At 49.6% G+C, this 13,118-nt stretch overlaps 1 protein-coding gene across 2 annotated transcripts; it reads left to right on the top strand.

Moving 5' to 3' along the window:
• Positions 1-2,907: 2,907 nt before the first annotated feature.
• On the top strand, positions 2,908-11,995 carry TMEM177 (transmembrane protein 177). Of its 2 annotated transcripts, none has more exons than XM_048486690.1 (2): positions 2,908-2,984; positions 11,005-11,995. In XM_048486690.1, the coding sequence occupies exon 2, from the start codon at positions 11,019-11,021 to the stop codon at positions 11,952-11,954; it is 936 nt and encodes a 311-aa protein (XP_048342647.1). In that variant the 5' UTR covers positions 2,908-2,984; positions 11,005-11,018; the 3' UTR covers positions 11,955-11,995. The 2 variants fall into 2 exon arrangements, with proteins under 2 accessions (XP_048342647.1, XP_048342650.1); XM_048486693.1 differs by having other exon boundaries at positions 2,915-2,984; positions 11,010-11,995.
• Positions 11,996-13,118: the final 1,123 nt, after the last annotated feature.

Below are 13,118 nucleotides of genomic sequence, written 5' to 3'. Positions count from 1 at the left end.
TGCAACCATTTTCTCCCTCTCTCTATCCACCTACCAATTAACCTTTTATCAGCCACCAATCTTCAGCTCTGTTTATTATTTATTTACTTCATTTATTCTCCAACTTGCTCCTCAGTAGGGACAGGAAGCAACTTACATAATTTCTCTCTCTGCCATGTTATCCTCACTACAGCCCTGTGAGATAGGTTAGATTGAGATTGTGTGACTAGCCCAGGGCAGAATGGAGATTCAAATCTGGATGTTCCATATCATAATCAGCAACTCTAACTACTACACCATACTGGTGTTTGTACACTTGTTGCTGTTGAGCAGTAGTGAGCAGCCAGGTCTGCAAGTGGTTGCCCCTGGGACCCCTCCCCTGCCTTTAATTGTCAGAAACCAAGGCTTGAAGGCTGAAATACTGTTCTGATTGCCTAACAACCTCATAATGGCCACTACAAAGGGCATTTCTTAAAAGTACAGGTGATTATTATATTACGGGGGGGTTAATTCCCCAATAGTTTCTTAATCTCATATTTTTTCTGCAAATTTGGACTTTACTCAGCTTTGTAGAAAGGTATCTTTTGTCCAATGCCCCGATGTCCAATTTAAAGTATCCACAGGAGAATGACCACATGGAGAATTATATTGATAACTCTGTTTAGGATGGCACTAAGATCATCTACTGTACAGCATTCATCTATGATTGAGTAGAATTGAGTGAGTGCTAGTGGCTTACATCTGGAAATTTACTTTAAGAGACCTGCCCAAAGTGAAAATAGAATATCCAAGGCATATAATACACTTTAACAAAATGGAGCAGTGGAGGCATTATAAAAGGAGTCAGCCAGGTGATTCTTCCTATTTGGAAGGGGCTCACCAGGTAAGCAGAAAAATATTACTTTGTAATTTACCCAATGGTAGGGTTGCTGGTCAGTAGAATTTCTGGCAATTTCCAGAGAGGCATGATGTCACTTCAAGTTTTTTTTCAGAAGTAACAAAACAGTATTACACAGTATTTTTTTCTTCATGTTTTCTCCTGCTAGCTAAAAAAAGTGGCAGTCAGCAGCAGTGGTTGACAGTCTGAGGTCTCCTGTTTTACCAAGAAATCCTACCCAATGGGACAGGACAAACAGGTGATGAGTATTGATTAAGCTCCAGGAAACAGGCACAATGTTGAGAGATGTGTTAACTAGACTGAAGGGAAAGAAATAATCTGGCTCAAGCCCATGAGAATTTAGGGAATCCTGGAGGAGAAGATTCAACAGCTGTTGAAAGTTCATCCACTTTTGTTAGGTGGATTTCTGGTTCATTACCCAGAGGGGTAGGTTAATCAGCTGAAGCCTGAGAAATGCCCAAGTTGCTGTTTAAGGGATCTTCTGCCCTGAAGGAGGGCATGCTTCCTTCCACTTACGCTCTAATTTTATATTTGAAAATATGCAGATATTTTAAAAGAGGTTATTCCGCCAGTGCTCTCAACTAAAGGAAGGTAAGTCTAGCAGTACTGCCTCCACACATTAAAGATTCACAGAGCCCTTAGGGGATGGGGCGGTTTATAAATGCAATAATAAATAAATAAATAAATAAATAAATAAATAAATAGTGGTGTCTGCGAAGTCAAGAAAGGGATAAACTTGACTGTTCACCCCCTTAAAATGAGAACTGAATGAACATGGCATTGCTGATTTTGCTCATGATGAAAATATACTGACCAAGAGTTTGTTTATAAAAATCTAATGTCAAGAAGTACAAGTACAGACATGTTGTGAGCACAGGGTGGGAAGTTGTATCATCAACCAATAATGACATCACAGCAAGGGTTACCAGACTCCAGGTGGGGCCTAGACATTTCCTGCAGACTACAGTGATCAGAGAAAATGGCAGTTTTGGAGGGCGGTCTTGATAGAATTATACCTGCTGTGTTCCTTCTCCTTCACAAACCCTGTTCTTCCCAGGCTTGTCTCCCAACTTCTTGCAATTTTCCAGAGTTTCCTCATCCACATGGGCATAGGATTGCCCGTAACTTTGGAGAAACCACATTACTCATGGTCATGAAAGTGCAATTTCCGAGGATGCTATTTGCATGCGTGCAAGGAATAACAAGTGCCAATTTATTGCTCATTCTGAAAAACACGGTTCTCCTAAAGGGAACATTGTTGTGCTTATTTTGTAAGGCAAGTTCCCCTTATCGTTCCCTTCTTCTAAAACATTAATACCATAACCAGCAGCATAATACAACAGAGGAACTGTTCACGGAGTCTCTTTCTCACAGAACGACCACCAGCATCCCCGTGATAAATAGCTGTTCTATTTCTCAAAGAATCCTTGTGGTTTGCACAGCTGTCCATGATAGGCAGGGGCAGGAAGATATCCCAGTCAGCAGCCAGGGCTAACTCAATAGCTGCCTTTGGCTCTTCTTCCCCCCGCAAGGCGTAGCTAAATCAAACACCACATATGTCTGCACTCCGAATAGACAGGAAGGCATAATGGCGCCAAGTGTCAGCAACCCTTTTCTGTACCATGCAGAGATAATAACTGCATGCGAGACATACAGGGCCGCAAAAGAAAATTCTCAGCTAAGCCAAATGGCAACCGCACAAAAAACATTTGCAGGTTCCGTCTGCATTTCTTTTGCGGGCGAGGGGAATACGAGTTTTGCACACTTAATCTCTGCGGTATCTGCTGCGGGTCTTATTAAAATAGAATATATTCGTTCGTTTCTCCATCAAATGCGACTCTGGCTACGGGTCAAAAAATGAGCATGAAGAAAGCTGAAGGGGGAAAAAAACTTTTGGAAAAAATCCCAGAAAGGCCCAGAGGCTTGTCCTAGTTTCAGAGAAGAGAAGCGTTGCCAAGGCGACACCGGCCTCGTCACTTTCGCGACCGTTGTGCTGCTCGCGGCTTTCACGGCATTTTCCTTTTTTTACGGCACCCACGTGTTTGAGTTTGCCTTCTCCGGGGTCGCCGTGCATGGCTGGTTGTTTCTATTCGGAAGTGCAATCTGGGCAAGTGCAAGCGGGGTTGGATGTGATAGCAATTTGTTTAATTAATTTATTGATTGATTTGTGTTGATTCATTTTGTCCGTCGGGTCTCTGCTCTCGGCGCTGTGTTGCAAAGAGCAGGGAATGTTTCCCGCATTTTAAAAATGGGGGGAAGGGGAAAGGCTGGGTGCTGCCTGCTTTGTCGTTTGGGAGAACAAATGTTCCAGTATGGTGCTGAGGGAGAGTCACTGTTTGATTTCCTGAAGAGTATATAGTGAAGGTGTAATTGGCAGGGAAGAAATCAGGGAGAAGGAGTAGGAGAAAAGTTTAATGTTGCCGTTAAATACAAAAAAATTAATGGTTGCCATTAAATACAAAATTAATTTAAAGCCTTTGTCTTTCATGGATTTAGTGAGGTTGGGAGTGTCAATTAATTCAGTGAAGAAAATCTTCAAGTAAGAATGGATAGTGAAACCAAACTCATTGCTGCACACCTCTGTCTAATTTTTGCAAGAACTAAAATTGTTGATCTGGGTTGAAATGTGAGTGAAGCAGTGCGGGAAGTAAGCCAGTGCAAGGTAACGTTGCCTGCTGAGTATAAGAGGTGGGGTTAGTTCCTGAAACTATAACTAGTCAATACATATTTTAGGCTCTAGCATGCTCAGCTTGCAGGTGAAAACAGTCCATGCAACTTACAGAGAAAGTTTTCAGCAGGGGAAGTTGGCTACTGGCAGTCAGGAGCCAGCAAAGCGAAACTGTAGCAGCTCTCCCAGCACTGCTCAGACCTGACTAGCAGTAGCAACAATGAGTGCCATCTCACCTCTTGCTTCTTCCTGCCATGGAGCAGGTTTCAGCTGAACTGAGGAGCCACTCAGCCTGCCTTGTTCCTGAACCATTTTATTCCCCCAGTTGCCCCAATAAACTTGGACCTGGGGAAGCAGATTTTAACCTGGCTCTCTGGAATGCCTTCAATAAAATCCTTTTCATTGTTTCTACATTTTTATCTGACAAATAGATTAGCTGAGTGTCCAATGAAGATGATGTACGTGAGAAATGAAATTATCCTGTTTCAGAGATGATAGTCCAAAAACAAGTGTATTTTTTCAGATCAGCTGATATGTATTTAAAGCCTGGGCTTGGCTGGGGACACAAGTCTGTGGCTCAGAGCCTATGGCCTTGACTTCATCAGACTAACTGGGTGGACCTCAGGCTAGGGTGTGTCGTCTCTGTGTGTATATATACATACACATACACACATGTATATACACATACACTGTCTGTTACTGAATCATGTTTTAACTTTTTAAAGCTATTTTGGGTCCCCATGGCAGAGAAGAGAGTGGGGAGGATATTGAAACACATAAATGTGTACAGTTTACATTTTGTTAGATGAGAGAAGGGATGAGAAAGCAAGTAGCAAAGAAGACATGTGATATTAGGAAGAAGATAGGGGGAAATCAAAAGGAAACAGATTAAATGGTATGACAATTCTGAATATTTGCAGATAAGGAAGTAGAATAGTGTTCAGGGAGTAGTCAGAATGAAAAGTTAATGTGCAACAATGAAGTCGTGACCGCGAGGTCAGCGCAAGAACGAGACGAGACGCGGTGATAACATCTGGTGGAGAGCGCCAGCAGCGGGAGCGCGGGTGTCCGTGTTCCTAGCGACTCTGCCGCGTGCTGGTTCCTGGCACCTTTTATTATGATTCTAGTGGGGGCGTGTAGAGGGGCGGAACGGGGGGAAATCCGGGAGAGCGGGAGACTGAGAGATCATCATGTGATGCATGATCTCACCTGGCTGCTACGTGCGGAGAGGAGCATCAGCGTCTGGGCCTAATCCTCACCTGGGGGCAAGACCATTGTCCCTTTGTCTGGTACGCCCGGTGGTTGTGAGCCAGGTGGTTCATGACCCGTGACTCATCGGGGGGTGAGGAGTGGGGGAGCGGTGCGACCAGAAGACCGTAGGAGCGCCGGTGTGCCAGCGCTCTACTTACGGCGCTGCTGGGTCAGCAGCTCATCCCTACATCTCCTCCTTTTTTACATTTAGAAGGGAGGCCGAATCGTTAGGGGGCGATTTAAGGGGATGCTCGCCTCCTCCGCCGTTTGGCCAAGCTGGCCGAGCTGCTTGTGCAACATTAGAACTTGGTTGCGATGTAAGGGAAAGTCGAGGGGTTTCTTACACATGTTTCAGGCAATATTTGATATACATTGAATAAAACAAGATCCCACTTCCATGAGGCACACAATCAAGCCAATGCAGAGCTGTACAATAGCATTCTTAACCATCCCCCCGGTAGCCAGCTCCAGAGGGCTGACCACCAGTGGGGTAAAACGCCATAATTCTTTAGATTAGATACAACATCTTGCAGTTCACGCGCTTTCATATGAATCAGATGGGAATTCTCAGAAAGATTAAAACCACACATATCAATGTAACATTCTCACAACCTTTGGTGATGTCGTAATAATAACAACAAATAATCAATAGCGGCACGATTATTCAAAGCCTCGCTGACGAAAGTTCCTGCAGCTGCTCCTCGAGTGCCAGAGCATCCAGGAGCAATGGAGGTGGAGTTGATGGACTTCGCGAAGGGCAACAGGCCAGCCGGCCAATGGTCTTAGCTGCCAGAAGAAGTGAGTCCGGGACTCCCACCAGGGAAGTCGCCTGGAGGGAGACTTAACTCCCGCTTCGAGAGAGGGCAGCAACCGCCGCTACCCGCAAGAGGGGTCGAGGGGCAGAGTGCAGGAGCCGCTGGCGATGAAGCGCCCGTTGGCTCCCTGGGTGGAGCCTGAGGCAGGACGATTGGGTGAGGCCGGCTAAGGCGGTAATAGAGGAGTCCCGCAGAAAGCCGAAAGCAGGGATGTGAAGTTGAAAGTTCTCTCCCCGCCAAAGTCCAGAAACCAACCCTCTTGGGGAGCAAGACATTTCGCGCATTAATGGGGAATGTCCTCCGTGTGCAGCAGAAGTTCCAGCTACCGAAAGCCAGTGAATGGGCCCTGGGTCGGTCTCTCGGCCTTGCCGCACCGGCAAATGCGGGCGCATAAAGTATTGACTTGTGGGATTGGCTTACAGTCTTATAGACAAGCGGAGAGGAAGCCGCCGGGCCGGAGGGTTTGGATGATCGGTCCCCAGTCAGCACTCATAGAGTTGACTTGATGGATGAAGCATCTCCATAAGTGTTGGGCTTGCCAAACCAGACTCCAGTCCGCCAGGAAGTCTCCAGGGGCTTTGCAAATGGGGAGCAGGCAGGAGCTTAGCAGGCGTCCCCGACTCCTAGGTACCGGCCCAGGCAGCAAGGATCTAACGCTGGCAGCGCAGCAAACCGCTTCCAGATGCTGGTTTGGTCAAAGCTCGGCCAGGGGGTGGCCGACTGCCACTGGCAGTGAGACAGCAGAGCAGGCAAAGTGATGGACAGTGGGTTGCCGAAGCTGGCAGAGTGATGCATTGCAAAGAGTGGCGTGCACAGAGGTTCCTCGGCTGCCTCGCGGGTGGCTTTCGGCTGGCGCAGCAGCTCTTGCGCGTGGCTGGCGGTTGCTTTTACGTTCCCCCAGGTCATCCGGTCTTTGGACCGCCTGGGCGCGGTGGCGCAAGCGTTTCCTGCTGAGGGACGCCATGGGCGGATCCTCCAGAGAGATCCGCTCCATCTCCTCGAGGATGGGGTTGTTTTCCTCCTGGCGCCATTCCCATGGGCTGGCCTGTCATGGCGAAGTCGGATCCACAGGAGACTCTGTAGGAAGAAGGGACTGGAAACACACCCCCCTTCCCCAGGTTATATATAGGAGGTAAGGGCCTGGGTCCTGCCAGGCTTGGAGAGCCGGACATGAAGCGGAGGTCAAAATCAAGCTTTCCTGTTGGATTTAGTGTTTGGATATAGGACGCACTATATAATGGTTGCTTATCTTGCAGCCTGCATGCTTTTAATGCAGTTCACTGGGGCCCACTCCTCTTCTCTTTAGATTGTTTGACAGGAAGGGCAGATATGGGTAGGCGCATCCTTCAATGGGAGGCTGGGGCTTGCCAGAGCCACTTCAGGGTGTTGGCGCCAGAGCTGGAGGGTCCGGAGCCTCTGAGGGAGGAGGGGCAAGCTGGACCCTGGGGAATTGTGGGTATGCATGCTAATTTGCAACATAAAAGGGACTTTGGGAGCGCTTTGTGGGGTGTGACGAATACATCAGGGAGGTAAGGGCAAGCGACAGGCAATAGGGGTGGGATTTCTAGGCACACAAGGGGGAGGGGTTTTTCTTCGAGTGGGGATTGCACTTTGTACCGTGGACTCTTTGGTGGTTAACGAGGAAGGGCTGGAGTGGTGCAAAAATTTGTAATCGAATTCATCTTGGGGAGATGCTGCCCTACTGAGACCGGCCTCCTTATAGGGGCGGCTTCGGTCGAGCGCTAGGGCCTGCAAGCTGAATTCATACAGTTGCCCTGCGCTTTGGCAAACACCACCCATCCAAATCATGAGTGGATCTGTGTTTGCAGCAACCCCTTAACTTGGGGCCTGTCCTGGCAGTGCTGCGGTACCAGGATGGGCCCAGATTTTAATCCAGGGAGGGCCAGTCAGCCAATTGGCCCTCCCGCCTTTGCTGGTAGAAAGATAGAGGGAAGAGAAAGGGAAAAAGGGGGGAATAGTTTCCTTGCGGAAGTTCGAAAATGAGTTCAGAAGGCACAATTAGGATCAATAATCTGTGTGATGGGTTTATCCATCCCAGACTAGGGTCGTTTTGACCTGGCTCATGAGATCCCTTCCCCAGAGATTGACATGGATGTCCAGAATGATGGGGCGGACTGTGAGCTGCCGCTCGAGCCCTGGGCTATGGACCGTGAGCGGGCGGATGCTCCGTCTCGCGGTTTGTTTTCCCCCCACCCCCCAGATGTGCGGACAGGCCTCGGTTGGCCACCTGGTCAGGCCACTCGGCTGCTCTGATGACGGTCACATCAGCGCCGTGTCCACCAGGCCCTTGAACAGACACTCCTCCATGGTGAGCTCCAGATACGGCGGAGCTTCCATGGGTGTTTCCACCGCTGGGCCATGGTGGTATCATGCTGCGCCCTGATGGCTGCCGGGGCTCGTGGCCTTTATTGCGTCGATGGTGGGCAGCGATGGGCAGGAGGATCAGCTGTGCGCAGCTGGTTCCGCTGGGCAACTCCTGCGGGATGTTCGTCCAGACTTGGAGATGGATGGGTCCCTGGTGCGCGGGAGTCGACACTCCGAGGACGCATGAACAATCCCTGTTCACAAGCGTGGGCCTTTGGCTGCACCAGCCCAATCGTCCCGGTAGGCATGGGGTCGCCATACTGGGTTGGGCAGCGGACCAGGACCTCGTGGGGGAACTTGAAGGAGATGGGCTGGGTGCACGGAGCGAGATGCCACGAGAGGAGGGTGGTTTGGGTGTGGGTCTTGGTGTTTGGGCCTGCTCTAGTACTGTCCTCCTTGGTCCTGGGCTGGGGAGATGCCCGGGCGCCAGCCTCCCGACGGGCAGTCGCTTCTCCAGTGGAAGCCTTTCTGGCACCGGGGGCATCGGGTTTTTGGCGGCCCCGGGGGCCTTCGTCTCTTGGGGGAGGACCCTCCTCCATCGGGATTGTAGGCCCCCCCCTATCAGGCTGCCTACACTCCTCCGGAAGTGTCCTGACCTGCCGCAATTAAAGCAATCATCCTGGGGCTGTCCCCTGGCGGTGGAGAGTGCTGCGCTAGGAGGCTAGCTTGGTGGGCGGAGGATCCGATGTCCTGGCAAGCCTTAAGCATGTCTTCAAGTTCAGGATCTTTGCCTAGGTCTGCGTGATTGCTCTAAGCGGCACTCAGTGGAGGCGCTCTCCTTGGCGAGGCGCAGGAGGAGCCTGCTTTGGGCCTCCTCGCCATCTACCTGCCTCTTGAGAGCCTCCTGAGCCTGTTCACAACCAGCCGGTGAGGGCTCTTGGGGTTTTGGTCGGATGGCGGAGAAACTTTGGGTTGGCTGGCCGGCATTGGGAACCTTGATGAACGCCTTGTGGGCGCATTCAGAGGCGCACCGTAAGGGTGGCCTCTGGCAGGACAATCTGATCGCTATTTGGCCAAGGCATCGGCCGTCAAAGCTGCGCTGGCGGTGTAGGCGCCGGAGGCGGCTCTAGCGAAACATTGCTGGCGGAACTCGCTTTCCCAGATCACATATTGTGCAGGGCTCAAAAGCATGCGAAAGGTGGTCTTCCAGTCATCCGGAGCCATTAGGTGATTCCTTGCGACTGCTTCCAGCATGCCTCTCACATAGGGGCTGGTGACTCCTACGTCTCGCATCGCTTTGCGGAGCTCGGTGAGGATGTTATAACCTAAAGGGCGACACTCGACAACCCGCCGAATAATGCCACCCTCCTCGGTATCCGTAGAAGTGAACGGGGCATAGGGCGCAGGATATCGGCATCGCCTTCCGTCAGGGTTTCCTTTTTTTCGCAGGTCGTGGCTAATACGTTCTGCGAGGGTTTTGAAACCCGCCGGCCATTACGTGGCGCTGACGGAGGTGCTATGGCTTCAGAAAATGAAGGCGGAGCAGAGGCGCCGAGCCGCGGGAGAATTTGAAGGAGGCAAGGGAGCAAGGGGGGCAGAAGGAGGACAGGTGTCCAATTTAGAGGATAGAGAAAATTCCGGGGGTGAAACTGAAGCTGAAGGGTCGAAAGGAGGGCGATCTACAGCAAGGGAGCCATAGACCTGCAGGCTGATGGCGACATAACACTGTCTCCACGTCAGTAGCAGTGACATCGGCGCCCGAGGCTCTGTGTGAAGAGTGCACCCGATGTTTTCCCAATCCTTAAGATTCAACGTCCCCCCCCTCCGGGTACCATGGACATTGAGCTTCAATCTCCTCAACCAATTTGCGCTTCTCCCCTCTCTTTATGGAGACCCTGCCGCGTTTCGCTAACGCTTTTAGTTCGTTAACGTGCTTGTCATAAGCCCTGCTTTTGCAAGCTCCCATACTTACCGGTGTTCCGTCGGACGAGAGAGTGTCCTAGGACTCGGGTCCCTGGATGCGCCGATCCAGCGGACGGGTGATACCGAAGGTGGGTCCCTGGATGTGCCGATCCAGCGGACGTCGGTACCGCGGCCCTTTCCCAGGGCGACGTGTAAGCAGGGTGGAATTCGGTCTAAGCGATTCCTCGGGTTTCGGCACCAGCTTGAAGTCGAACTGACGCGGTGGTCCAAGCGCAAGAAATCGGCAGACGCAGACGCTGCGGTGATAACGTATCTGGTGGAGAGCGCCAGCAGCGGAGAGCGCTGGGAAATTGTCCGGTGGTTCCTGAAGCTTAATAGACTCTGGCCGCGGCTGGTCTCCGTAGCACCTTTATTATTGCCAGCGATTCCTAGTGAAGGTAACGCCAGAGGGGCGGAACGGGGAAATCCACCAGGAGAGCGGGAGACTGAGAGATCATCATGTGATGCATGATCTCACCTGGCTGCTACGTGCGGAGAGGAGCATCAGCGTCTGGGCCTAATCCTCACCTGGGGGCAAGACCATTGTCCCTTTGTCTGGTACTGCCCGGTGGTTTGTGGAGCCAGGTGGTTCATGACCCGCGACGCTCATCGTGGGGGGTGAGGAGTGGGGGAGCTGATTAGCTTTTACCAGAAGATCGTAAATGGGAGCCGCCTCGTGCTGCCAGCTTATATTTGGCTGCTACTACGGTTGCGCTGCTGGGTCAGCAGCTCATCCCTACACAACAATTTTTGTGTGTTTACCTGAAATCAAGTTCAGTTGCATTCAAAGAGGATTCCCGAGTAGGCCTCATAGGATTGCTTGGTTAACAATCTAATCCTTGCTCAGAAATGTTCCACGGAGCTAAATAGGATTTACTTTCTGAAAAAGGTGGTGATTCCCTTTTGCCTATTTTTCAATCAAGACACAATGATATGAAATGAATGAACACTGGTTTCTCTCACAGTACTTTTGATGTCTTTGTTCTTGTAGTCATGTAAGACCATAAGATCAGCAGTGTAGCATGCTTCTGTGTATTGACTTTGGAGGTTATTTCATAGAAAACAGAGGTCTGCAAATATTTTAATTCCTTGTTTCTTTGTCTCAGACTAGAAGTTGACTATGACAGCTTGGTTCCTGTGGAAGGCAGCAGCCATGGTGGAGAAGCATAGGACTGGTATTCTGATTGTTTCCTGTGCTGGACTCTTTGGTGCTAACCTGACGTTTCACATCATGCCTCAGAAAACATTCAAACCTCTGTATCAGGCTTGGGCTAGGGGGCAACCAGATGAGCTTCCAGAAAAATTACAAAGCCTTTTCCACAACATCTTGAGGGATATCCGAGTGACACCAGAAAATCGTTACCAAGCCTTTTCAGCCTTCAGCTTCCACCCAGTTAGTGCTGGAGTTCCATGGCTACCTGCAGGCTGTGTTGTGGGCATCCCTGTCAGTTTTGGTGAAACATTGAATAACGAGCATGGGGTTGCCAACCGTGTTGTCATGATTGAAGGTGAAGAAGTAGACTGGAAGAGTACAGAAGGCCTGGCCTTGAAGGAAGCCTTGACCCTTTCTTTGGAGGCTCAGAAGTTTGCCATTGCAAGAGAGATCATGTACTTACAAAATAACAGTCCCTTAATACGTGCAGCTGTTGCTCCCATGTGTCTCGCTGGGATATATGTCTCTGGAGTAGCCATAAAACAGCTCCTGGGTTTATATTCTGGACCAAGGGTGTTACGAGGCCTTTATAACTTAACTGTTGCTATGATTGGATTTGTTGGTTACTGTCTGTCGTACGATACTGTAAGCCGGACAATAGATTATAGGACAGACAGAAACACAGCCACCATTTCCACTGACTTTGCCAAAGGTGGAGTAGAGTTCTATAATAAAACCTTGACCCAGAACAAGACTCTTCGTTCACTCATGGGCAAACGAGGGGAGAAGACATATGCCCCAAATGGTAATCTTTTCCCAAGGTACTGGTTTAGATTAAAACATGCATCGTACACGTCCAGAAGAGACCTGATTGTTAGTATTTTAAGCATGTCCCAGGCATAGGCAGGTCATGATTCAATATTAAACTTGTAAATTATGTACTATTTTTGGAGCATTCGTTTTCATTACATATGATCTCATTAATATTTCCATTTGGGAGGGGGGAGTGTTTCATTTTTTTAATAAAAAAAGCACACATCATATGTTTACTGGATACCTGCCTAAAATTTTCTCTAAAATCCATCTTAGAATGAGCATAACTTTCAAGGTATTCAAAGGCACAGAGTTAGAAGAGCTGACATGCTCTGTGTTTTGCATTATATTTTGGAATAAAGACAAATAGTGCATGAGAACGCAGACAGTTTTGTGGTCCTTTAAATATAAAGAAAGAGAACTTGTGTGAATACTGGGTAAATGCAGAATATTGTGCCCTTTTATTTAAAGAAAGAAGAGGGGAATTTCCTAACATCAGCTTGAGAAAAAAAACTTTAGTAAACAATGGCTTTTTCTGTTGATAATTGTTAATCTAGTATGTTTTCAGCAGACCATTTGGTGGTTCAGACTTTCTGCATTGCTGCTTATTTTATACTGCTGTCTATGTACCTGGTTTGTTTGTATTTCTTGGGCCGTTTCCTCACGGCCGTCGATGCGCCTCCACGCCTGCAAGAATTCTGCCGGCGTGGAGGCGGAGGCCGTTTGCACGCACGCGTGCGGGTGGCCTCAGGAGAGGCCGGCGGACGGCAGGCGGCTCCAGCAGGCCGACGATGGGGATACGGTGAGTCGGACGGGGAAGGGAAACAGCGTGTTCCCAGCGGTGCTGTTCGCACCGCGCCGCCGGGAACATGCTGTTGCGGGAAAAACAACCCTTTAGAGGGTTGTTTTTCAGGGCGGCCTGACGCTGCCCTGGGGGAGGGGGAGCGCCGCCTGTGCGAATGGCTCCCTGGGAACGGCATTTTTACCGTTCCCAGGGCACCATAAAAAGGCCATGCGGAAACGGCCTTGGTCTCTGTTCTTCATGACATTTGCAATCCTGGATTTTATGAGAAATTTCCAAAATCATTTGCAAAACCACTAGAGGATTGTCCCGCAGAGAGGCTCTCTTCACTTAGGGTCAACAGCAATGGTGGCTGTTGTGCTAATAACCAACATATGGACTTCTTGGAGACATTTGTGGAGGGTGAATGTAGCGATTAGAGTTTCAAACCAGGATCTTGGAGAACCCTATTC

Source organism: Sphaerodactylus townsendi, linkage group LG02, assembly GCF_021028975.2.
Source record: "Sphaerodactylus townsendi isolate TG3544 linkage group LG02, MPM_Stown_v2.3, whole genome shotgun sequence".
Classification (NCBI taxonomy): Eukaryota; Metazoa; Chordata; class Lepidosauria; order Squamata; family Sphaerodactylidae; genus Sphaerodactylus; species Sphaerodactylus townsendi.
This window is presented reverse-complemented; position numbering and strand designations above follow the sequence as displayed.